Source organism: Rhinatrema bivittatum, chromosome 1, assembly GCF_901001135.1.
Source record: "Rhinatrema bivittatum chromosome 1, aRhiBiv1.1, whole genome shotgun sequence".
Lineage (NCBI taxonomy): Eukaryota > Metazoa > Chordata > Amphibia > Gymnophiona > Rhinatrematidae > Rhinatrema > Rhinatrema bivittatum.
Window position 1 is genome coordinate 561,322,454 of NC_042615.1, and position 27,172 is coordinate 561,349,625.

The 27,172-nt window shown below is 44.5% G+C and overlaps 1 protein-coding gene across 1 annotated transcript in view; it reads left to right on the top strand.

Annotated features, from left to right (window-relative positions):
* The first annotated feature begins 2,318 nt into the window (after positions 1-2,318).
* LOC115099203 (fructose-1,6-bisphosphatase isozyme 2-like) overlaps positions 2,319-27,172 on the top strand; it is an 82,907-nt gene continuing 58,053 nt past the window's right edge. The window contains 2 exon segments of the mRNA XM_029616639.1: positions 2,319-2,790; positions 24,982-25,222. Of these exon segments, the coding sequence (XP_029472499.1) occupies positions 2,319-2,790; positions 24,982-25,222 (713 nt within the window).

Consider the following 27,172-nt stretch of genomic DNA (forward strand, 5'->3'; position numbering starts at 1 on the left):
AAAAACAGAAACATTACCATTCCTCATAAAACAAAATTAGTAAAATCATACCAATAAAAAGAATAATTCAAAACAATTAATGAATAGAATAACATTCAATAATTAAAAACTCGTAAAAATCTTCCAAACATCAATAAAATATTTCAAAACAGACACATCAAATAACATCAAACAATTAAAATAAGGATTTTAAAAAATTCCCTGTTATCCATAACTTGGAACTTTTGATTTTCAGATGCCCTGAAATTGTCATGGATTAGCAGGCAGAGAGTATCTGGGATAGTTGTACACAAACATGCTCTCTCTCATACACACAAACGCTCTCTCTCACTCCCCCACATACATACACACATGCTTTCTCACTCTCCCACACACATGCATGCATGCTCTCTCTCACTTTCTCACACACAAGCACACATGTTCTCTCACTCCCCCACACACATGCTCTCTCTCACTCTCCCACACACATGCACACATGCTCTCTCACTTTCTCACACACAAGCACACATGTTCTCTCACTCCCCCACACACATGCTCTCTCTCACTCTCCCACACACATGCTCTCTCTCACTTTCTCACACACAAGCACACATGCTCTCTCACTCCCCCACACACATGCTCTCTCTCCCACACACAAGCACACATGCTCTCTTTCACTCTCTTACATACATGCTCTCTCTCACTCTCCCACACACATGCACACATGCTCTCTCACTTTCCCACACATAAGTCACATCGATTTACTGCAATTGAGGTACACCATCATTCACCCCATTTCAAGTGGCTCTGCTATGCTTGCTCCCAGAGGATCCCCTTTGGCCTTTCTCTCAGGAACTGCATCAGTAAGCTCTTCAACCCAGTGATGACCATTTCCTCTGCTCTTCGACAGTGAAAATATGCTCCTTCAAGCCTACTTTCTCCCAGATGCTCAAGGCCTACTTATTCCTGGGTTTCCGGATCCGGCACTTGCGCCACATGGTAAGGAAGTACCATCTTTATTAAGGAGTTTAACAAATGCCATAGCTTCTTCCAGGGTTGAAAACCACTTTCATGTGCTGTCCACATAAATCGACTGTCAGGGTAGAGCAATTTAAATTTAAGCTTTTCCACTCCCTCAAATACAGAATGCTTCTTTTGCATGGCATAACTGTAATCTAGGAATATCGCCTCACAGTGGCCTTTATACTCCAAGAGGCCCAGCTCCCGTGCTCTCTTCAATACTCACTCTTTCATTAGGTATTTATGAAGTTTAACTACAAAGACTCTTGGGTAATTATTATTTGTGTAGCAAGCTACTATAAATCAGGTTCCTGTCCCCATGAGCTTAGCAAGTATTAGAGCCTTTCAATATTGACTGAGCTGCATTTGGCTCTGAGTGATGTGTTTCAGATCTGTCAAAAAGGGGTTTTAAACCCTGCAGAGACTGTAAGCCACTGCAGCCAAGGTGAAGGAATATAAAAATACATCAAAACCCCTGTGTGCTCTCCTGTGAATGACAAAAGTTCTGCAAGAACAGCATCTAGCACTCACAGTATTAACAAGTTGGGAAAAAGCTGCACTGTTTAGCCTGCCCAGAGAACAACACTACATAGCCAGCAAAGGAGAAACCCAAAGGAATGCTGGGAGACCATTTAAGGAAGAAAAGGTGCAATTTGGCTCACTTTGTGTATTTGTGAGGCGTGGAGCCAGGAAGAGAAGAGGACATCTGGCAGCTTTGCAATCAGTTCTTCTCCTGAAGAACTAATTATCAAGAGGGAGAGACAGAAGTCTGCACTCTGAGGAAATAGAAAGACAGACAGCTGTTCTTGCTTCATAGCTGAGCAACATGTAAAATCCCAGCAAGAGACAGAGGATAAGGAGCTGAGAGACTTCCTTTCCAGAAATATCCAGGCCCAGTAGTCAGGAATGCAAAAATTCAAATAGAATAAAAAATAGCAAATACAGAAAAATGGGGTGGGGAACAAGACTTTTTTCTAGATATGTTAGTGATAGAAGGAAGTGCAAAAGTGGTATTGTGAGACTCAAATGTGAAGAGGAGGAGTATGTAGAAGCTGATGAGGAAAAAGCAAAATTACTTAACAAATATTTCTGTTCAGTGTTCACTGCGGAAGGGCCTGGAGCAGGATCACATAAAATGAATACAATAGGGAGTCACGTGAGGTGATGAGCTAGGGTGGACGTGTTCCTCGTGAGCTCCGGGCACCGCTCCACTTAAGCTACCGGCATCGCGTTTTACCGGCTAAAATATCTCACCTACCCTGCTTGTGTGCAATCGGCATATGTCGATAGTGCATTATATGTAGCGTTCTCCACGGCTGATGGCGACAAAAAGCACAAAAAAGGATAAGGAAAAGGAGAAAGGGAAGGTGGCAGAAACCAAAATGGTGGCGGTTAGCGGAGACCCGGAACCCTCACTGCCAGGACAGATTACGGTGTCCATACTGAGAGATACGATTGCCGCTACACTGGACGAAAAACTAGCCAGTGTCCTGTCCCAGCTCGCCGAAGTGAAGGATGCGGTGGCGGAAGTAAGCCCGAGAATCGATCAGCTCGAGGGGCGGGTGTCCGCCGTAGAGGACGAAATGGCGGCCCTCACAGAAAGAGTCGTAGCACAAGAGACCACATTAAAAGACTGCATGATAAAAATCGACGATCTCGAAAATCGATCACGAAGGGCGAACCTTCGCTTCCTAGGCTTTTCTGAGCAGATTACCGATAGAGAGCTGGGTTCCCTGCAGGAGACCTGGTTACCGGAGGCAGTGGGCCTAGCGGACCTGCAGGGCCGCCTGTGTATTGAAAGAGCGCACTGAGTGGGGACCAGACAGGCGAAGGACACCCCGACCCCGTATCGTTATAGCCAAGATCCTGAATGGGGCACATAAACAGACCCTCTGGCTGGCATACAAAAGAAGGGGAGAAATCATCTATCAAGGGCAGAAAATTAGGATAACCCAGGACTACTCTGCATGTGTCTCCCAGATGCGGCGAAAATTCTCCCCGCTAAATTCTTTATCAGTGGCCAACCAGATTAAATTTGCCCTGCAGTTTCCAGCAACGCTGAAAGTCTGGGTTGAAGGGACGGCGCATACCTTCCCCAGTTTTGAGGACGCACAGAAGTTTGTGAACCGCAGATGGGGACAGCCAATGCCCTAAGAGACTGCGTAGACCTCAGCGGTCAGAACTGACAGTCTAGGGCCTGATTCCCTGCCGGTTGTTGTGCAGGAGATATAGTTCATAAAGTGGCTACAGTTTACATGCATTCCAGTTATTTAACAAGTCCTATGGAGAAAAGGTTACAGTTTTGGGACAGCCTAGAGTCCATCAGATGGCAGGAGAACCTAGGACAGAGGAGTGTTCCATCCATACAGCAGGACCACTGACGAGTCATCATCAGACAACTTCCATTATGCTTATTATCAATAGACAGACAACGATGGAGACGGAACCCTGCACACGGAAATACACCTCTGGTGCCTATGAGACTCCTGACGGAAGACAATCTCGGGGATCACCGTCGAGGCTTCAAGGAGAGGCGCACTGGCACGAGTGGTGGAGTGATGCCCTAACACCTCTGGACTTGACTCTAGTATCCCTCTCAGAGAGGGGGAGACTCTTGCTAGGATTCGGGTAATGGGGGAGGGGGAGGGGCGGAGGGAGGGGGGTTGGCGTTTGCGGGGATCTGGGTGGGAGGGAAGGGTTATGGGGGAGGGGAAACAAAGGGGAGTGGGTGGGGAGTGGGAAGGCGAGGTCTTGTTTTTATAAGCTGAATGATTTCCGATGTCTCGATCACATATGGTGTGGGTACACCCTAGATATTTCTCTTTATTCTCATGTGGTGGAACTTAATGTTACATTGGGCAAGGTTGCAGACAGGGGGAGGCCAGGCTGGGGGCCTCTTCCCTTCCGAGCACTGGTAATGGCAATGACACTTGTTATTCTTAGGGAGTAATGGCTAAATTAATCTCTTGGAATGTAAACGGATTGGATACCCCGGTGAAACGAAAAAAATGTTATCCCATTTAAAACATTTGAAGGAGGAGGTGGCGTGCAACCAAGAAACAATAGCCTAGTGGTTAGAGCAGTGGACTGTGAACCAAGAGACCAGGGTTTGAGTCCTGCTGTCACTCCTTGTGAACTTGGGCAAGTCACTTTACCCTCCATTGCCTCAGGTACAAAAACTTAGATTGTAAGCCCTCTGGGGATAGAGAAATACCTACAGTACCTGAATGTAAACTGGTGTGATATCTCAATTGAGATCAAATGTCAGTATATAAAAATAATAAATAAATAAATAAATCTCACCGACCTTGAGAGTCAAAAGCTTAAGTGGGAATGGGTGGGCACCTGCATATATGAGCAGAGGTCTCAGAGATGAGATAAAGGATGAACTGACCCAAACAGATACCCTCTCGTGCCCCCCCCCCCCCCCCAAGGAACTGATGCATTTATAGACTTACATCTGGATTGACAACTGCCTGACCAACAGAATAATAAAAATTAAAAGAATACATAAATAAAGCTTGCTGGCATACTGGATGGGTTGATCACTTGGGTCTTTTTCTGCTGTCATTTACTATGTTACTATGTATCCAATAGCAGGAGCAAAAAGAGAAAAGCAAGTTTGCTTACCGTAAACGATGTTTCCGTAGATAGCAGGATGAATTAGCCATGTTGTCATGGGATCTGTCAATCAGGCCTGGGAGGCGGAATCTCCTCAGTCTATAATTAAGCTGTAGTGTAGTCGAAGACTAGGTGAGTGCCAGGGAGGAGGGTGGGTCAGCATGGCTAATTCATCCTGCTATCTACGGAAACCGTTTACAGTAAGCAAACTTGCTTTTTCCCGTCGATAGCAGGGCTGAATTAGCCATGCTGTCATGGGAATCCCAAGCTCCCGATCACGTCGTTTATGATATATGTGTTTGGACGTGATCTTTGACAGTGTGGCAGTCACCGTGGACAGGAGGATAGAGATTGCAGTATTGCTTGCCCTATCTTCGCATCAGTGGTTGTTTTCTGGTCAAGGCAGTAATGAGATGTGAAAGTATGCAGTGATGACCTTGTAGCTGCCTTGCAAATGTCTATGGGTTGCACATTCTTCAGGTGTGCTAAGGAGGTTGCTACTGCTCTAACTTGGAGAGCTTTAGGAGTAGACTGTAAATGTAATTTCTGTTTGTCGTATCAGAATTTGATGCACTGCGCTATCCAACTGGAGATGGTGCATTTAGCCACTGGTAGTCCAGGTGCCTTTGGGTCAAAGGAGACAAAGAGTTGAGAAACACGGGAGTCCGAGTTCGTTCTGTCTTTGTAGTGTGTTAAAGCTCTCTTACAATCCAGTGTGTGCAGTAGCTTTTCCCTATCGTTTGCATGCGGTTTAGGGAAAAAAGTTGGTAATTCCATTGTCTGATTGAGATGGAATGGGGTAACTACTTTGGGTAGGAAGGACGGGTGAGTCCGTAGAACTACCTTCTGGTGATGAAATTGCAAGTATGGAGGATAATGGACCAAAGCTTGTAACTCGCTAACTCTTCGTGCTGATGTTACTGCAACCAGGAATACCACCTTCCAGGTGAGGTATTTAATGTGCACCGAGTCCATGGATTCAAAGGGATAAAGCATGAGCTGTTCCAGAACTATGTTGAGGTTCCATGGAACCGGAGGTTTGGATATCGGAGGACGAATGTGTGTTAAACCCTTCATGAAACGAGTCAGTAATGGGTGATTGGATATAGGAATGTCATTGATTGGTCTATGATAGGCGCCTATGGTGCTGAGGTGAACTCTGATGGATGATGTTGCTAGACCAGCTACATATAGTGTATGAAGATAATCAATGAGCAGTTCCGGGGAACAGTCCAATGGTGGTACACCTTTGGAAGTGCACCAGGCAGAGTAGCGTTTCCATTTATAGCTATAATTTTTCCTGGTTGAAAGTTTCCTTGATTGTAACAAAATGAATTGTGCTGAAGTGGAAACTCCTTGTTCTGTCAGAAGGAGCCTTTCAATCTCCAAGCTGTCAAGTGTAGAGATGAGTGTAGCGGGTGTAGGAGTATTCCTTGATCTTGGCTGAGAAGATCTTGACGATTCGGTAATAGAATTGGATCCTTGATGGATAGTCGAAGCAGGAAACTGTACCATGGCTGCCTCGGCCAGGCCGGGGCTATGAGTATCAGTTGAGCTTTGTCCGCTATACACTTCTGAATTGTTCTTGTTATGAGAGGTATGGGAGGAAAGGCATAGAGAAGGAATGAAGAATGCATCTTGGGCGATCCTGAATTGGCTTGGTCGTATGGAGCAGAAGTTGGGAACCTGTGCATTGGTCTCTGTTGCAAAGAGATCTATCAAAGGTGTTCCCCACTGCAGAAATATGTCCTGGACTAGTTCTGTATTGAGTGTCCATTCGTGAGGATGAAAGATGCAACTTAGTCTGTCCTCTCTTGTGTTTGCAATTCCAGGTAGGTAAGTTGCTTGGAGATGTATGCAATTCTTGTGAGCGTGTTCGAAGATTGTCAGGGTCTCCTTGTAGAGGGACCATGAACCAGACCCTCCTTGTTTGTTGATGTAAAACATCGCTACTTGGTTGTCTGTGTAGATCATGATCCTGCGCCCTTTCAGGTGGTCTTGGAAGACTCGCAATGCATTTCGAATCGCTCTGAGTTCCAGTAGATTTATTTGTAGATTCTGTTCTGAGATCGTCCATAACCCTTGGGTTTCGTAAATCTCGAGGTGTGCACCCCATCCCTTGCGAGACGCATCTGTGGTTAGGACTGCATTGTGAGGAGGGGGGCTGAACAACGCTCCTTTGGACAGGGTGGAATCTAGGAGCCACCATGCTATATCTTTTTTCATTTCTGCGGTCAGTGATACCTTCTGCGTCAATGGTTGTGAATGCTGTTTCCATTGGCGCTTTAGACCCCATTGTAGGCGTCTCATGTGTAACCTGGTGTTGGGAACCGTGAAGTTCGCCGCTGCCATGTGGCCCAGAATTACCAAGACTTGTCTTGCTGACGGCCTCTGAGTATGTTTCAAGGTGTGTAGAAGTTGACGGAAATGTGATATTCTGTCGACTGGGAGGTATGCTCTGTTGCACGTAGTATCCAGGCACGTGCCTATGAACTGCAACTGTTGTGTTGGTTGTAGGTGTGATTTCTGAAAATTGATCACCAACCCTAGTTCTTGCAAACAGTGTATCACCCGATGGAGGTGATCCAGTAAGACGTTTGGAGTTGAGGCGATTATGAGCCAATCGTCCAGATATGGAAAGATGGTTATATCTTGTTTCCTGAGATGAGCCACCACCACTATCATGCATTTGGTGAATACTCTGGGTGCAGCCGAAAGGCCAAAGGGAAGAACTTTGTACTGGTAGTGTTGATGCCTGTAGCGAAAGCATAGGTAACGCCACGAGGATGGATGGATTGGAATGTGCGTGTAAGCATCCTTCAGATCGATGGAGCACATCCAATCATTGGTCTGAATGAGAGGAAGAATTGACTTCAATGACACCATTTTGAATTTCTCCTTGACGAGAAATTTGTTCAATTCCCTTAGGTCTAGTATGGGGCGAAGTCCCCCCGACTTCTTGGGTATGAGGAAGTACGGAGAATAAAATGCTGCTAAATTGGAGTGTGGGTGGATTTGACGAATTGCTTGTTGTTTGCGAAGTAAAGCAATTTCCTCCCCCAGTTGTGGATGAGAATTGTGAGTCTTGAGTGTGGAAAGATGAGGCAATATGGGTTTTGTGAGAAATTGGAGTTGGTAACCTTGATGTACTATCTCCAAAACCCATTGATCTGATGTTATTCTTTCCCAGGCATTCAGGCAAGAACGAATTCTGCCTGGTGAAGCTTGATGTTGTGGTGGCGGCTGAATAACTAAAAAGATGAAATCGGTTTTGCTGCAGTAGCAGGTTGTTGTGCCTGCTGCCTCTGGTTACGTGGTTTACCCCTACGTTGGTTTGAGGTATTGTTCTGCGGAGCAGGACGTTGGTAAGTAGGGTATGGTTGGTTTCGAAAAGATTGATAAGATCTATAAGGTCTTCTGGCATATGTTTGCCTACGAGTAAATCCCATATAACGACGTGTAGTCGAATAAGTAGGATGTGATGTTAATGATTGTACTGCTAGAGCTTCTTCTTTTAATTTGCTGACTGCGTCTTGGAACCTTTCTCCGAACAGGTTATCTCCTGTACATGGAAGGTTTGTAAGTTTCTCGTGCAAGTCTTCACGTATTGAACTGGAACGTAACCATGCTAGTCTGCGGGCTGCAATGGCTGTTGCTGATGCCCTGGATGATGTCTCATGTGCTTTGTAGATTGACCGCAAAAGATGTCGAGAACACTCCTCCATGTCATGAAGAGGCGGAGGTATCTGATCAGCAGTGGAGGAAAGCATACCTTTCATGGCTTGTATGCACTCATATAAGTATTGTACCATGTAGAATTGATGTTGCATAATTCGTGCAGTTAACATCGAGTTATGGTATATTTTCCTGCCAACCTCATCTAGATATTTGTTGTCTTTCCCTGGTGGGAAAGTGGTATGTGACTTTATTTTCTTGAACCTTTGCATTGCCGACTCTACTACAATTGAAGCGTGAGGTAATTGTGGTAGAGTGTATAGTGATGCTTTCTTCATTCGAAATTTAATGTCTGTTTTCCTGGAAATGGCTGCAATTGTATAAGGCGCCTCCCAGGATTTTTGTAAGACTGAATGCAGGATGTCTTGTGGTGGAAGAGATGTTGGTTCCACTTGGGTATCAAAAATCTTTAGAAGACCAAGAGTTTCTGCTCTAGGGTCTGTTTCTTTTTGGACCTCTAGCTGTAGTATGGTACCCATTTTTTCTAGGAATTTTGGGTATATAAGGTCTTCAGGAGGGGAATACAACTTCTGTATTTGATCCTGCGAATCCGACAGACATCCCACAGATGATGATGGGGATGTTTGTATTGAAGGAGAATCAAAAAATGTATCATGTATATGAGTTGGCGAGGCTGGTCGGTTTTCCATGGGAGATATAGGTGGTTCTGCCGACTGCTCTTCATTAGACTGTGCTTTATGTTCCGTAGAATTGTCATCAGCAATATTAGTCATTTTAAATGATGATTGCAGCGTTTCATAAAGATCGGTAAGGCCGTGGTGAGTTCACGTCACCACGGCCCGAAGAAAAAGGGCACGTCTAAACGTGCAGGTGCTCCGCCTCCTTCCTGCCCACGCGGCCCCGGAAGAAAAATGTTGCCGGAGCCGCGCGGGCAGGAAGGAGATGAAGCAGCCGCGTGCAGAAGAGGAGCCGCGTTGTTGCAGCGGGCGAGAAGAGGCCCGGTAGCAGGGCCCCCACCGTGGATCGGATCGGCCCGAGAAGATCAGGGCCGCTGCAGAGCCGATCCTGCAGCGACCCGTGAAGAGGAGGCCCAGAGGTAAGAGAGAGGCTGAGGGCCCGTAGAGTGCGTGTATTAGCTGAGTTGAGAGATTGGGTGCCTGTATGAGCTGAGCTGAGTTGAGAGATTGGGTGCCTGTATGAGCTGAATTGAGAGATTGGGTGCATGTATGAGATGAGTTGAGAGATTGGGTGCCTGTGTGAGTTGAGAGATTGGGCGTGGGAGTGAGGAACTCAATGTTTGCAGAGACAGCATGTGAGAGCCTGTGTGTGTGTGAGAGAGAGACAGCATGTGACAGTGAGAGCCTGTGCATGAGCAAGACAGCATGTGGGAGTGAGAGAGAGCCTGGGTGTGTGAGAGGCAGACAGCATGTGCAAGAGAGAGACTGTGTATGAATGATTGTATGAGAGAGAGAGCATGTGAGAGAGAGCCTGTGTGTGTGTGTGAGAGAGAGAGAAAGCATGTGAGAATGAGAACCTGACTGTATGTTTGAGGAAAGAAGATAGATGGAGAGAAAAGAAATAGAAAAAAAGACAATATGAAATGAATTGGCAAAAAAATAAGAAAGGGGAGGTGGAACAAAAAAGCCTGGGACCAACCAATTAGAAAACTAAGATCAGACAGCAAAGGTAAAAAAAAAAAAGAAATAAATTACTTTTTACTGATTGGCACATGTAATCTTTGTTAATGTCAAGAGTAGCACTTTCTCTATGCGGATCTCACAATGTACGAGATCAACATGGAGGAACTGGAAACCCACAGGGCCTGCACAGAGGAGGCAGCAGAATGGGCTTCAGTGCCAATAGCAGCAATCAGCGCCTCCCCAATAGCCATGCGGCATCAGTGGCAGCAGAGGAATGAGAGAGGCTCCGAGGTTGCTGGCAAAAGAAAGAGAGGGAGTCTGCCTTTAGTGTGTGCATGTGTATGAATGGGTGCCTGCCTGGGGGTGTATGTGTGTGAATGGTTGGGTGCCTGCCTGGGGGATGGTGAGGGAGTGGTGTGAAAATGAATGGGAGCCTGCCTGGGGGTCAGTTTTAGTGTGTGAGAATGACTGGGAGCTTGCCTGGGTGTGTGTGTTTGTGTGAGAATGATTGGGAACTTGCCTGGGTGTGTGTGTTTGTGTGTATGTGAGGGAGCCAGAGAGAGTATGTATGAGAAAATCCAGGGGAGTAAGAGTTTGTGTGTGGGGTGTGTGTGGAGGGGGAGAGAGTGTCTTAGAGCCTGAGAGTGTGTCAGTGTCTGTGAGAGCGAGAGGTTATGGTGGGTATAAGAGCATGAATGTGTATGTATGTGACAGTGTATGTGTGAGAGAGAATGGACATGTGAGTCTGTGTGAGAGAGGATAACCTCTGGGAAATTGTAAAACATGTATATGATTTTAATTAATAGAAATTCTATTTATCAGTAGTTTTAAAATATTCTTTTATTAGTATGGTTTTACTATTATAACTGATGCTTTATGTTTCTTGATTTTGTTTGTTTTATGAGGAATGGTGGTTCTGTTTTTCCATTGTTAATACACAGTCTGGCTTCTTGGAGTTTCCATTTCAGTTTTTGACTAATTTGTGCTCCTTTATTTTGTATTCTGTATTTGGTGAGGGTCTGTCTCTGCTCTGTGTGTGTGACCATGATGAGAGATTCTGCTAGCATAGGGATCTATAGCAATCGGGTTTGTTTTGTTTCCTCAATAGGTGGTGTATTGGTATTCTAGGACCCAGTGTAATATTTACCCATGCTTTTTCACAGGTAGGGTTATTGTTGTTTGAGTCCTTGGTGTTATTACTGTTATGTTACAATGGGATTGCAGTATAGATTTTGAGTGTCTTTTTTGCGAGGTTTTATTTTAGTTCACAATGTGCCTGGCAGTGGAAGGTGTTTGTGCTGCTGTTACTGTGAGGTGACACCAGCATTTGAAAATATCTTTTAGTATGATGAGCTGTAAGGGAAACATCCAAGCTCCATTGTTTGGGGGAATTTCAGTGGATGCACAGAGTTACAGAACTGGAGGTGCAGGATTTATATTGACATTCTGACCCTTCCTATATATTCCAGATTTCACTCTCATAGCCATATAGAATTAGTTGAATGAGGCTATCAAATAATTATATAGTGTGAAACTGGCCAGCTTTTTAAAATTATGCAGAAGACCCTTTGGACTTTTTTATTAACACCAAATATTCAAAAGCTGTGTTCATCCCATCAAGCTCATATATCTCATTAAAGAGGTAAATTGAATAACACAATAACTTTGTTTTATTATTGTTACTCATAAATTATAACAATAACATTAATCTTGGAATATTATATATTTTTAATATAAACGAAAGGTTTTCACAAGATATGTTGTGTTGTGAAACATTTTATTATGTATATATTTAAGGAAACATACATAAATTGTCGAAATACATTTCGTTCATTTAACCTTTAACCTCCGGTTTGCTTGTAGACTAATTACTGTGTCCCGAAATTATGTTTGTCTAAAAAGTGTGTCACCAACATGAAAAGTTTGGAAAACTCTGCTATAGGCTCTGAGGATTTCTGAGAATCCATTGGCCTTCGTTTTTTTGTGCTTCCCTTACCTCCCAGAGTGGAGGATTTAGGATTCAGCGACAAAGTTCTTTTCCTTGATGGAGCTGATAAAGTTAGCAGGCCAGGCGATGAATGAGCCTCCGACGGATCTCTTGAGGCAAAAGGTTCCTGAAGCCTATACGCCCTTTGTTTTAATGCTCTAGGTGACATCTTAGAGCAGAATTCACAATCCTCTCGATTGTGATGTGGTCCGAGACATTTGTAACATCGGTCATGTCCGTCCGTGACCGACATTACTTTACCACAAGGGCAGGGTTTAAACCCCGGTTTTGACATTTTAATTCTATCTTTAAACACTAAGGAGAGATCAGCTCCGCGTGCGATCCCGCTCATGGAAAAAACAGACTGAGGAGATTCCGTTACTTTCCTGCGCGGGAACACACACGCAGCCGCAGAGAGCAAAGCTCTGTTCTCTGCTTTGACAAGCTCCGCCTCCCGGGCCTGATTGACAGATCCCATGACAGCATGGCTAATTCAGCCCTGCTATTGACGGGAAAACACACTTACCTGGGTCCTGCTCATCAGATATGAGTTTCCTGTTCAGAGCCAATGCAGGTATCCGTGAGGTGCTGATATTTTACCCCAAAGAGAAAGAGTGGAGGGGCACTGATCCCTCTAAGCTAAGCATGTGCACACACACAGGTCATGAACCCTGCGCACACAGTAAAATATAGCAGGAATAGGAAATCCCAATATTATTTGCATTATACTGGCTCGTAGTGCATACATTTGAACTTAGCTTATAAAAGGTTGCACAAAAATAAAATTTTTGTGTACGCAATCTTTCAAACGTTTGAGGGAACACTGTGGAGGAGGCACCAAGATCTCTGTTCATATTGTGGGGAGCACCCCTGGGTGCTCCCAGAAGCAGCCAGTAGGAAACAAGTTGGCCCAGTCCAGCAAGGAGGAAATGGACCAGGCACTCAGAAATGTAACCCCCCAAACATTGTTCCCCTCTATGGGCCCTCAGGACAATGTCCTTGGGGAGCTCAACATTAATCTAGCCCTTCAAGCAGGCTTTGTTTTCTGGCTATAGGCCTGGTTTACCCAAATTAGTGGACTAGGGGCTAGCCTAACCTTGCTAAAGCCTTACAGCTCCCAGGCCTACCCCGAGTCAGTAGAACTGATTGATAGGTCCTGTGGCTCAGGAAACCTTTTTCCTGGAGGTGAGCCAGTCTCCTCACCTGACATATTGATTGGATTAGTGGGAAGAACACTTTCTCTTCATCTTAGTGTGTATTCCACAGCCTCTGGGCAACCAAAGAGAGTAGTTCCCAAAAGAAAAAGGCCTCAGTGTGGTAACCTACAAGAACTACTGGCTTCGTGGGTAGAAAGTATGAAATATAATGAGATTTATATTCCACTTACCTGAAATCCTAGGTGGATTACAAACAATACATACAATACAAACAATATGATAAAATGAGGAAAATAGTTAGAAAAAAACTGAAAGGTGCAGCTGCAAAGGTTAAAAGTGTTCAACAGGCATGGACATTGTTTAAAAATACAATCCTAGAGGCGCAGTCCATATGTATTCCGTACATTAAGAAAGGTGGAAGGAAGGCAAAACGATTACCGTCATGGTTAAAAGGTGAGGTGAAAGAGGCTATTTTAGCCAAAAAAACATCCTTCAAAAATTGGAAGAAGGATCCATCTGAAGAAAATAGGATAAAACATAAGCATTGTCAAGCTAAGTGTAAAACATTGATAAGACAGGCGAAGAGAGAATTTGAAATGAAATTGGCCATAGAGGCAAAAACTCATAATAAAAACTTTTTAAAATATATCCAAAGCAAGAAACCTGTGAGGGAGATGGTTGGAGCATTAGATGACAGAGGGGTTAAAGGGGCTCTTAGGGAAGATAAGGCCATTGCAGAAAGACTAAATGAATTCTTTGCCTCCGTGTTTACTAATGAGGATGTTGGGGAGATACCAGTTCCAGAGATGGTTTTCAGGGGTGATGAGTCAGACGAACTGAATGAAATCACTGTGAACCTGGAAGATGTAGTAGGCCAGATTGACAAACTAAAGAGTAGCAAATCACCTGGACCGGATGGTATGCATCCTAGAGTTCTGAAGGACTCAAAAATGAAATTTCTGATCTATTAGTTAAAATTTGTAACCTATCATTAAAATCATCCATTGTACCTGAAGACTGGAGGGTGGCCAATGTAACCCCAATATTTAAAAAAGGGTCCAGGGGCGATCCGGGTAACTATAGACTAGTGAGCCTGACTTCAGTGCCAGGAAAAATAGTGGAAACTATTCTCAAGATCAAAATCGTAGAGCATATAGACAGACATGATTTAATGAAACATAGTCAACATGGATTTACCCAAGGGAAGTCTTGCCTAACAAATCTGCTTCATTTTTTGAAGGGTTTAATAAACATGTGAATAAAGGTGAACCGGTAGATGTAGTGTATTTGGATTTTCAGAAGGCGTTTGACAAAGTCCCTCATGAGAGGCTTCTACGAAAACTAAAAAGTCATGGGATAGGAGGTGATGTCCTTTCATGGATTACAAATTGGTTAAAAGACTGGAAACAGAGAGTAGGATTAAATGGTCAATGTTCTCAGTGGAAAAGGGTAAACAGTGGAGTGCCTCAGGGATCTGTACTTGGACCGGTGCTTTTCAATATATATATAAATGATCTGGAAAGGAATACGACGAGTGAGGTTATCAAATTTGCGGATGATACAAAATTATTCAGAGTAGTTAAATCACAAGCAGACTGTGATACATTACAGGAGGACCTTGCAAGACTTGAAGATTGGGCATCCAAATGGCAGATGAAATTTAATGTGGACAACTGCAAGGTGTTGCATATAGGGAAAAATAACCATTGCTATAGTTACACGATGTTAGGTTCCATATTAGGAGCTACCACCCAGGAAAAAGATCTGGGCATCATAGTGGATAATACTTTAAAATCGTCAGCTCAGTGTGCTGCAGCAGTCAAAAAAGCAAATAGAATATTAGGAATTATTAGGAAGGGAATGGTTAATAGAACGGAAAATGTCATAATGCCTCTATATCGCTCCATGGTGAGACCACACCTTGAATACTGTGTACAATTCTGGTCGCCGCATCTCAAAAAAGATATAGTTGCGATGGAGAAGGTACAGAGAAGGGCAACCAAAATGATAAAGGGGATGGAACAGCTTCCCTATGAGGAAAGGCTGAAGAGGTTAGGGTTGTTCAGCTTGGAGAAGAGACGGCTGAGGGGGGATATGATAGAGGTCTTTAAGATCATGAGAGGTCTTGAACGAGTAGATGTGACTCGGTTATTTTCACTTTCGAATAATAGAAGAACTAGGGGGCATTCCATGAAGTTAGCAAGTAGCACATTTAAGACTAATCGGAGAAAATTCTTTTTCACTCAACGCACAATAAAGCTCTGGAATTTGTTGCCAGAGGATGTGGTTAGTGCAGTTAGTGTAGCTGGGTTCAAAAAAGGTTTGGATAAGTTCTTGGAGGAGAAGTCCATTAATGGATATTAATCAATTTTACTTAGAGAATAGCCACTACTATTAATTGCATCAGTAGCATGGGATCTTCTTAGTGTTTGGGTAATTGCCAGTTTCTTGTGGCCTGGTTTTGGCCTCTGTTGGAAACAGGATGCTGGGCTTGATGGACCCTTGGTCTGACCTAGCATGGCAATTTCTTATGTTCTTATATAATAACCCTAAAATATAAAATCCCATAAAAATTAAAACATTAAAAAATTATAAACATAACGTTTATAACATACTAAGAACATAATAAACTCAAAAACTATTCCTCCAAACCTGCAAAAATAAAATAAGTTAAATTCAAACAATTTCTGGAATCATCAGCAGATTTATATGTTCCCAAAACCTTGCTCAAAAAGAAAGGTTTTCAGCATTTTCTTAAAGTCCAACAAGGAAGATACAGATTTAATATCATACAGTAGTTCATTCCAAAGAATAGAGCCAGAAACATATAAACAACATTCTATATATTTTGCTAGTCTGCCTGGCGTAAAGAAGGGACAGACAAAAAAAGCTGAATGGATGACCTCAACATGCGTGAAGGCTGATACATTTTCAGAATAGAATTAAAACAGCTAGGAGCCAATCCCCCACACTGGGGCTACGATTGTGCAATTGACCTGGTACCAGATTCCAGAATACCATATGATTGCCTTTATTTCATGTCTGTAACTGAGCTGGCTGCTCTATAGGAATACTAGAAGGATTCATACGAACACCAACTTTACCAGCTGAGGTTCCAGTACTCTTTGTAAAACAGGAAAGTGGAAGTCTATATTTGTGTGTGAACCGTGAAGCCCTGAATTGAATTACTATCTGGAACTGGAACTTGCTGCCTTTACTTCCCAAGCTCCTTCATCAAGTTCAAACTGTCTTTATTTTTTCAAAGTTGGACATCTATAACTTAGTGTGACTCTGAGCTGAAGATGAATGAAAAACTGCCTTTCAGATTTGGTATGGGCACTTCAAGTACTGTGTTATGCCTTTTGGCCTTACTAATGCATCTTCCCCATCCAGACGTTAATCAATGATGTCTTCTGAGATGTCCTCTAGATAATATCCTCATCTATTTGGAAACAGTGGAATTCCATGACCACATACCACCTCAGTACTGCAGAGATTCAGAGAACATGGACTGTATGCAAAACCAGAAAACTGCCTGTTTCAATCAACAGGCAGGGCCGGAGGAACCACTAGGCAAGCTAGGCCTGTGCCTAGGGTGCTGAGACTTAGGGGGCGCCGTGGAAGGCAGCAGAATTTTGAAAGGGCACAAAGTGTCCTTTCAAAATTCCGGAGTCTTGGCTGCCAATAAGCAAAATGACGCCGGTGACCTTTAGCCCCTACCATGTGACAGGGGCCAACCAATGGCACCGGTAGTCCCTGAAAGCCACCGGCGCCATTTTGGTTAGTGGCAGCCGAGGCCCCGGGAGCAGCAGATTGCTCCCAGGTCCTCCGCTGGACCACCAGGGAGGTGTCAGGAGGGTGGCACTGGGGGGGAGGCAGGGCGAGTCGGGGGCTGGCTGCATGCCACGGCGCCCCCTAAGTCTCGGCGCCTGGTCTCCGGTTGCGCCGATCTTCCTTTCTTCGGCCACGTGATCAGCTAGACTGGCTGTGCCGATCTTCTTTCTGTGTGTGTGTGTATGTGGTGTGTATGTGAGAAAGGAATGGAGCTTCTGTGTGGGTGTATGTGATGTGTATGTGAGAAAGGAATGGAGCTTCTGTGTGTGTGTATGTGATGTGTATGTGAGAAAGGAATGGTGCTTCTGTGTGTGTGTATGTGATGTGTATGTGAGAAAGGAATGGTGCTTCTGTGTGTGTGTATGTGATATGTATGTGAGAAAGGAATCTGCCAGTTTAAAAAAATGAAATGTGATAATACATATACCTCAACTTTTGTGCTGGTAGCGCAACCTTTGAAAAGTTGGATGAAAGATGAAATTAATGAATTTTAAGCATTCCTCTTCTGGAAAATAAAATGTAACAAAGTGGGTAGAGACAAATACTAAAGCAAAAAACAATTAAAGTATTTAAAATGTTCATCTCAGCAAAATCACAAATTTAAGATACTGATGCCAGGTGGGGTTTGGTTTTTTTTTGAAGCATAGTTTAAGCATGAAGACTAGAATAGTTCCAGTCTGAAATGGTTTTGCTTTTTTTTTTTTAAACCTTTAGAAAATGTATATTTTTAAATGACTAAGACTGGAATCTTCCCATTTAAAAGGGAAGATGACGATGTCTTTCTGTTCCATATCTCCCACATGAATAATCATACGACTGATAGTTTGAAGATATACACTTGTTTTATTGCCTGAAAGCATAAAACAAGAGAAGCTGTACGGTGTGGTTGGCTCTCCCTTGGGAGGACAGAACCTGAAGGAAGGGTGTCATTTTGCCTTCTGATAGGAATGTGGTTTTCTTACTTAACGGTTGAGAGCAAGGTCTGAAAGGTCTGAAATCAAGGTGCTTCTGTGAGAGTGTAATGTGTATGTGAGACAGGGAGGGTGCTTCTGATGTGTGTGGTGTATATGTGAGTCAGGGAGGGTGCTTGTGTGTGTGCAAGATAGATGGAGCATGTTTTTGGCCGGCTTGTGGCTGTGAGAGAGGGCATGTGTGTGTTTGAACCTGTTTGTAAATGAGATAGCACATGTGTGTGATTGAGAGCTTGTGTGTAAGTAAAATAGAGAGAGCATGTGTGTGATTGAAAGCCTGTGTGTAAGTAAGAGAGAGCGAGAGCATTGTGTGATTGAGAGAGACTGGCCAGAGAGGTGACGTGTATATGTGTGTGAGAGACTGATCAGGGAAATGACTGCTATGTATATGCTTGTCTGTGTGTGAGAAAGAGAGAGAGAGAGACTGGTTGGGGAGATGATTGGTGTGTGAGAGACAGAAACTGGTCCTGAGGGTATGATTGGTGTATGTATGTGAGAGAGAGAAGAGACTGGTTGTGGTCCCTAAGGAAGAGGACTGTAAGGACAGCTTTAGCAGCTACTGCTGCTTCTATTGTGGCCTGCAAGGGAAAGGAGTAGAACTGCTGGAGAGGGTAAGTAAAGGTGGCTTTTTAAGTTCATTTTTCTTGATTGATTACCATTTTAATTATTGGGTAGTATGTGATGTGTCTGCTGTTTGAAATATTTTATTGGTGTTTGGTAAAGCTTTCAAAATTTGCATGAGTCTTTAATTATTGGATATTCTATTTATCAGCTGTTTTTAAATTATTTTATTTGTATGATTTTATAATTATGATTAATGATTTATATATCTTGATTTTATTGATTTGTTTCACGAGGAATGGTGACATTTTTGTTTTTCTATTGTTACACTGTATAGAGTCTGGCGTGATGCATTTACAGTTCAGTTTGGGGTAGATTTTAAAAGGGTTACACGCATGAGTTATGCGCGTAACCATTTTAAAAACCCCTGCGCGCGCCGAGCCTATTTTGCATAGGCTCGGCAGTGCGCGCAAGCCCCGGGACGCGCATATGTCCCAGGGCTTGCTAAAATGGGCGGTCCAGGGGCGTGTACGGGGGCATGTCTGCGGTCCGGGGCGGTCTGGGGGCGTAGCCAAGTGCCCCGACACAGCGGCCTTTGTCGGGACCTGGCCAGCCGGCACGCGTAACTCAATCGAACAAGGTAGGGGGGGATTTAGGTAGGGCCGGGGGGGGGGGGGGTGGGTTAGATAAGGGAAGGGAGGGAAAGGGGGGGGGGGCCCAGCAACCCCTCTCTCCACAATCCCATTCAGCTTCCTCTCTGTCTCCATCCCCAGTATCTATCCAGCATCCAGAAAGGTGGGGGGGATCCAAAAAAGGTTCCCTCCGAGGCCGCTCCGATTTCAGAGTGGCCTTGGAGGGAACGGGGAAAGCCATCGGGGCTCCGCTTGGGCTCGGCGCGCGCAAGGTGCACATGTGTGCACCTTGCGCACGCCGACCCCGGATTTTATAACATGCGCACGGCAGCGCACACATGTTATAAAATCGGGTGTACATTTGTGTGCGCCGAGTAGGCGCGCAACTGTACCCCACGTGCGTAGGAATTAAAATTGGCCCCTTTTTGTCTGTACATTTCTATTTATACTTTATGTGGCTTTATTCTGTATTTGGTGAGGGTTTGTGTTCTGCATGCAAAGACTGAAATGAAGCATTTTTTTAGCATGTGGTTTCTCTGTAAGGATCTGTCGTAGCTTGGCCTGTTCTGTTTTCCTGATAGGAGGTGTATTGATATTTTAAATTCTGGTGTAATATTTGTGGTATTCTTTTTCATAGGTGGGGGTTGTTATTCTTTGAGTGTTGGCAAAAAGTACTGTGTTGATACGGGAGGACCATGCCGAAATATATCACAATAGGTATGATGCCATATGAATTCCAAGATGCAAAGTTTTCTTGTTGGCATCACAACAGTGCATGAAATTATCACAACAACTTGTATATTAATTTTACCTCAGAATGTCATTTTTCATGTAAAATATGTTATAAATGCATAATTTAAAATTGTGTATGGGGAGGAGGCGCCAGACTGTAAGGTTTGCCTAGGGTGCTTAATACCCTTGCACCGGCCCTGTCAACAGGAGGTGGAATTCCTTGGTCATATCCTTTTCTCCCAGGGGATTAAAATGGATCTCTGGAACATCCAAGCTATATACCATTCAGCTACTCCTTAATGCATTCACAAACTTTTATTGTCAATTCATCCAAGATTTTTCTGGAATTATGTTCCCCATGATTTCCTTTTATAGAATCCTACAAAGTTGTTATGGACTCTTGAGGTGCAGTAGGCCTTTGAAGAACTCAAAGAAGCATTACCACTGTTTATGACAGATGCCTCAAATGTGGCCATTGAATGCCATAGTGGCACGAACTTCACCAAGAACTGCATCCCTGCACCTTTTTATCCAGGAGGCTGAGTGGAATTATGTTACCTTGGATAGATAACTTCTGGACATCTAGATTGCATTTCAGGCATGGAGACCTTAATTGGAATTGTCTCCACATCCTGTACAGATCCTGAAAATTAGAATATCTTTGAGCAGCCAAAGGTCTGAACTCCAGGCAGCTGCGTTTATTCTTCACACACTGTTTTCCAGATATCTTTCTACCCTGGCTTTCAGAAAGGATAGGTAGACATTCTCTCCCATCAAGGGAAGCACTATTAGGATATATCTGGGAAGAATGCTGATCCCCAGTGATCCTAGATCTATGATGCATTGTTAGAGAAACCCTGGCCCCTGACTTGTGGCACTGATCCAGGACACTGGCACCCAAGATCCTGCAGTCCAGGCTGAACTTAAAGAGTACCAGTCCTCCCCGAGGCCATCATTAATTCAGGAAAATGTAGAACTCCTTCTCTACTGAAAGTGAACATATCATCATATTCCAACTATGGCTGCTCAACTTGAAGGCCTGTGCTTGTGCCATTAGTCCTCTATGAAGGTCTGTGAAGAAGATATCGTGTTTATAAAATGGAATAAATATATATTTTTGTTTGATTTTTAAGTCTCTTTTCTATTTGTCCTTCTATAATGTATGATTATTTTCAAGCTTTTAGGGGGGGAAAAAAAGGTATGTACTGTTTATTATGGCTCTCTCTCTCTCTTTTTTTAAGAATCTCTTTTCTTGAGTTCCATCTTCGCCTGTTCATGCAGTAGCTACACTTTGCATGTTTTCATTGTGATGCTTGCCTAGGGCTCTGACAGGGCTGGTTCTTCCAATAGGTGAAATAGGCAGTCATTCAGGGTGCCAAGATTTTGGGAAGTGGCAGAAACCTCTAGGTGCTTCCTACCCTCTTTTCAGGCATGACACCACAAGAGGGAAGGGAATGGATGATGCTGGATAGATACTGGGGATGGAGACAGAGAGGAAGCTGATTGGGATTGTGGCGAGAGGGGTTGCTGGGCACTGCAAAAAGGGGGTAAAGAGATTGGAATGATGCTGTTGTATTGAGCAGATAGTGAAGAGGAGAAAGATGAGGATGCTGGGGGAGAAAAGGTGAGAGGAGAGAAAAGGGAGGCTGGGCACAATGGACAGGGGACAAAAGGAGGGGGATACAGGACTTGGCAGAGGGTGAGAAGTCGATGCTGAGAGTTATTGTAATTATAATAATAATAATGATGGTAGGCAGGTATGTAAGGGGGAGAGTGTAAGATTGCAAGTTTGCTTAGGATGCCTTGCCTAATACCCTTGTACTGGCTCTGGGTTCTGATGAGGATTAGTACAGCAACTTGGGAAGAGTAGCTTTCAAAAACTGGGAACAGCAATATTTCCTAGGGAAAGAATTAAAAATTATGATGAAAAAACAAGGATCTTTATGATTTTAACTGCCAACTGAATTATCTAAAAATTACAGTTAGAATGCTGCTTTAAGTGCTAAATTATATTAGTGAATCATTAATTACTTCAACAACCATGCTACACTGTTGTAATTTAACTGTTTAGTGGACCCTTGGGCCGGCCTGCCGGAGACTAGGGTAAGGTGGACCATTGTTTCCGTATGAGAGGGAGCAGGCCGGGAGGTGGACACCAGGCCGGGTGAAGGAGGTGGCCTTCACACGGGGAGCCCGTACTCCCCAGGAGGAGCCTGCGGGAGTCGAGGGATTAGGGCTAGGAGAACAGAAGAGGTGGAAGCCGAGACTCCCCCGGGATGAGCCTGTAGGAGCCCGGCCGCTGGGACTTAGGAGATCGGTGGTAGAGATGTGAATCGTGTCCTCGATCGTCTTAACGATCGATTTCGGCTGGGAGGGGGAGGGAATCGTATTGTTGCCGTTTGGGGGGGGTAAAATATCGTGATATATCGTTAAAATCGTTAAAACCCGCTAAAACCCACCCCCCGACCCTTTAAATTAAATCCCCCACCCTCCCAAATGACTTAAATTACCTGGTGGTCCAGCGGCGGTCCGGAACGGCAGCGGTCCGGAACGGGCTCCTGCTACTGAATCTTGTTGTCTTCGGCCGGCGCCATTTTCCAAAATGGCGCCGAAAAATGGCGGCGGCCATAGACCAACAGGATTCGACGGCAGGAGGGTCCTTCCGGACCCCCGCTGGACTTTTGGCAAGTCTTGTGGGGGTCAGGAGGCCCCCCCCAAGCTGACCAAAAGTTCCTGGAGGTCCAGCGGGGGTCAGGGAGCGATTTCCCGCCGCGAATCGTTTTCCGTACGGAAAATGGCGCCGGCAGGAGATCGACTGCAGGAGGTCGTTCAGCGAGGGTTCCGGCGCCTCGCTGAACGACCTCCTGCAGTCGATCTCCTGCCGGCGCCATTTTCCGTACGGAAAACGATTCGCGGCGGGAAATCGCTCCCTGACCCCCGCTGGACCTCCAGGAACTTTTGGTCAGCTTGGGGGGGGCCTCCTGACCCCCACAAGACTTGCCAAAAGTCCAGCGGGGGTCCGGAAGGACCTCCTGCCGTCGAATCCTGTTGGTCTATGGCCGCCGCCATTTTTCGGCGCCATTTTGGAAAATGGCGCCGGCCGAAGACAACAAGATTCAGTAGCAGGAGCCCGTTCCGGACCGCTGCCGTTCCGGACCCCCAGGTAATTTAAGTCATTTGGGGTGGGGGATTGAAGGAGGTAGGATTTGGCAAGGAAATGTTTAAGTTATTTGGGGGGGGTTCGGGAGGGTGGGGGATTTAATTTAAAGGGTCGGGGATGGGTTTTAGCGGGTTTTAGTGTGCCGGCTCATGATTCTAACGATTTATAACGATAAATCGTTAGAATCTCTATTGTATTGTGTTCCATAACGGTTTAAGACGATATTAAAATTATCGGACGATAATTTTAATCGTCCTAAAACGATTCACATCCCTAATCGGTGGCGATGTCTTCACCCTGGAAGCCGAGACTCCCCCGGGAGGAGCCCGGCTGCTGGGACTTAGGCGAGTGAGGACGCTGTGAAGATGAACCAGGATCAAGCAGGTATCTTGGCTGGAACTGAGGCAAGGCACCGAAGCAGGAACCAGGCTGGGACTGAAGCAGGGTACTGAGGCAGGAACCTGGCTGGAACTGAAGCAAGACACAGAAGCAGGAACCTGGCTGGAACTGAAGCAAGACACAGAAGCAGGAACCAGGCTGGAACTGAAGCAAGACACAGAAGCAGGAACCTGGCTGGAACTGAAGCAAGACACAGAAGCAGGAACCAGGCTGGAACTGAAGCAGGGTACTGAGGCAGGAACCTGGCTGGAACTGAAGCAAGACACAGAAGCAGGAACCTGGCTGGAACTGAAGCAAGACACAGAAGCAGGAACCAGGCTGGGACTGAAGCAGGGTACTGAGGCAGGAACCTGGCTGGAACTGAAGCAAGACACAGAAGCAGGAACCAGGCTGGGACTGAAGCAGGGTACTGAGGCAGGAACCTGGCTGGAACTGAAGGCAAGACACAGAAGCAGGAACCTGGCTGGAACTGAAGCAAGACACAGAAGCAGGAACCAGGCTGGAACTGAAGCAGGGTACTGAGGCAGGAACCTGGCTGGAACTGAAGCAAGACACAGAAGCAGGAACCTGGCTGGAACTGAAGCAAGACACAGAAGCAGGAACCAGGCTGGAATTGAAGCAAGACACAGAAGCAGGAACCAGGCTGGAACTGAAGCAAGACACAGAAGCAGGAACCAGGCTGGAACTGAAGCAGGGTACTGAGGCAGGAACCTGGCTGGAACTGAAGCAAGACACAGAAGCAGGAACCTGGCTGGAACTGAAGCAAGACACAGAAGCAGGAACCAGGCTGGAATGGAAGCAGGCTACAAGCGAGAAGTTAGCGAACTCCGAGGCACACAGCAACTAGGAACCGCAAGGTAACCTCGTTGCAAGGCATCTGATAGAGGCAGGCGCCGACCTTACATACCCGCCGGCGTCTGACATCACGGGAGCGGGTGGAGCATTGAGTGGCGGGAAAGGGCCTATATCTTCGGCCTCTTTTCGCGCATGCGCGCCTAGGAGGAGGGCGGCTGGTTTGGGCGTCCCAATGGCATCGCCCCCGCGGGGACGCCGCCGAACAGGCCCGGAACCCGGCGAAGCCCTCCAGCGAGACTGGACCCGATGCCAGGAACCAAGAGGTAAAGCCCCGGTCGCGAGTGCCGCGACCGGGACCGCAACATACACAGCAAATTTCTAATTTCTATTAAACTGGGACAGCAATGATATTAAATAAATAAATGCATTTGCTTTGCTACAAAATCTCTTTGTGGATTTGTATTGCAATTAATATGCATTTCCTAACGTGCCTCTTTACAGTGGCTTTCTATTCTTCCCATGTGCAACTCTGATCTCTGTACTAATCTCCTTGCACTACTAAAGGGTCTATAATAGGAAATGTCAGATTGTGTTAATTTTATAGCAATGGAATTGAAAACCGAGAAACTTTAAAGACTTTTGATAATACATTTATAGCCATTCTCTTCTTCTGCAGGGCCTACAGCACAGAAATAGGACCTGGGCATTTCAGGCATGTCAGACACGTGAACCTGTGTAGCATTTGAACTGATCATGCCTGAGAGCAGGACCTTCGCACAGCTTCTTCAAATAAGCAGCTGCTAAGAAGCAAGAGCACTTTGGAAAACTGGAGTTTCTGATCAAGAAGCTAGCTCTTTTACAAGCAAAAAAGTCAGACAGAAGCCCCTTTGAGACGGATATGGTAACCCTTACCCGCTATGTTATGGAAAAGGGAAGACAAGCCAAAGGAACAGGAGAGATGACCCAGCTGCTGAACTCCATGCTGACCGCCATTAAAGCTATCTCCTCTGCAGTCAGGAAGGCTGGCATTGCACACATGTGAGTCATTGCATGCAGGCAAAGAAGTCAGGGGCACTGAGTTTGTTCTAACAATGGAAAAACTAAATAAAATATGCTTAAAATACACTAAGTGGGTTAAGATCTTGAATATCAAATCTTAAATGAAGCTTCAGAAAAATGTATATCTAATTTTAGAATTTCAAAGCAGCACCAAAAATCAAACTTTTATTCTCACATGTACCAAGCATTATTTTTTGTAGACATAACTCCTCAGAACCCTTAAAGCAAGTAAGTTTCATAAATAATCTTTTGTAGACAGTGGATGTGAAACGTATACAATACTATTTATATATAAAATGGACATATTTGTAAATTAAATATTAGTACAGTTGCCCTTATCAACACATTTTTCATATCAGTGTGGCTTTGTCAAGAATATAAAAGTGCAAATTGTAATGGAAACATTATGGATATATAATGCATATTTTAGAAGAAATTACAAGATGTTTCTAATGGTGATCATCATCTGCAGAAAAATAAAAAAAAAGCTTTGTTCATACATAGACTAGTGATGTAAGAGTTAATTTTCAATAAAACATAGGCTGAAGAAAAAATATAATTGTAAAGAAGGGAGCTCTACTGAGAGAAAATATTGTGCCAAATGACACTGTCACATTTATTTTCTCTCTTAGCAATTGCATTTATCCAATTTTGATGTTTCTGTAGTTAGAACAATGACCAGAGAGACCCTTAGACAAATAAAGACCATATTTATTGGTATTGCACGTACAGCTTGCTATATGCACGATTTATTAGAATGAATATTCGGAGTTACCATGGGCATTAGAGACAAAGTTTCTAGGGTTTTGATGGTGGAAATCTAATGCAAAAGTGAATCCAAATGGATCCTTGTTTCTGTAGATGGCATCTCTCACCTTCTAGTATTCTCAAGTCCAGTTATACGTTTTCCATGCCTGATCCTTCCTAGGCAGGGCCATAACTAGAGGTAAGTGAAAAGGGCAGCTGCTCAGGGCACAAAACCCCTTGAGGGCTGAAAATGTTTGAAATGAAAAGTGGGGACTGGCAACACATGAAAAGCCAGGAAGAATGCCACTGTCCTACCATCCAGGTAGGGTTGGGGGAAGGGAGAGAGAAGAGATAGAAAGAGCACTGGGATTCAGAGAAGAAGGGGCGGGGAGAGAGAGAGAGGAGCAAGGATCATGATGAGGGGTGGGACTACCAGTGTGCTTGCCTTTCCTGGGTGTTAGAATGCCTAGTGATGGCTCCGCTCCTAGGCTTAGCCAGAATTTTCAAAGAGGATTTATGTGCATACATCTGCTTTGAAAGTTCCACAGAGCCCCACGTGCCATACGTGCACTAAGTTACAGCTGCTCAAGTGCAGGCCTAACTCTGTGAGTGCGGAGTTACACGCACACCTTTGAAAATGGAAAGTATGCGCGCAAATCCCAGCCCTGCCCCCAAATCCTCGTGACACCTAATTACTATGACTAATGTCTATCTCCGCTTAAGATGAGACCAGAAATTCGTATTATATGTGTATCCCAAAATAATTGTAATCTCACCTTGTTTAATGTTCTTGTGAACTATCCACTTAATTGTAAATGATTAATAAATAATTTGAAGAGAGACGAGGTAAGTTTCATATGTATAGATGCATGCCTCCACGGCTACCCAATTTTTTTGTAAAAAGGCTTTACTTCAAAGGCTTATATTGGGTACACAACCTTATGTCCTAACCAATGGGGAGAGATATCTTTTAAATCTCCAATCTGGAGAATTTCATATGAACGCCAGCTTTATATTCTGTAAATGCCACTATAAAATTGATGACAAAGACTTAAGTCTTTGTCTTAAGCATTTACAGAATATAAAGCTGGCGTTCATATGAAATTCTCCAGATTGGAGATTTAAAAGATATCTCTCCCCATTGGTTAGGACATAAGGTTGTGTACCCAATATAAGCCTTTG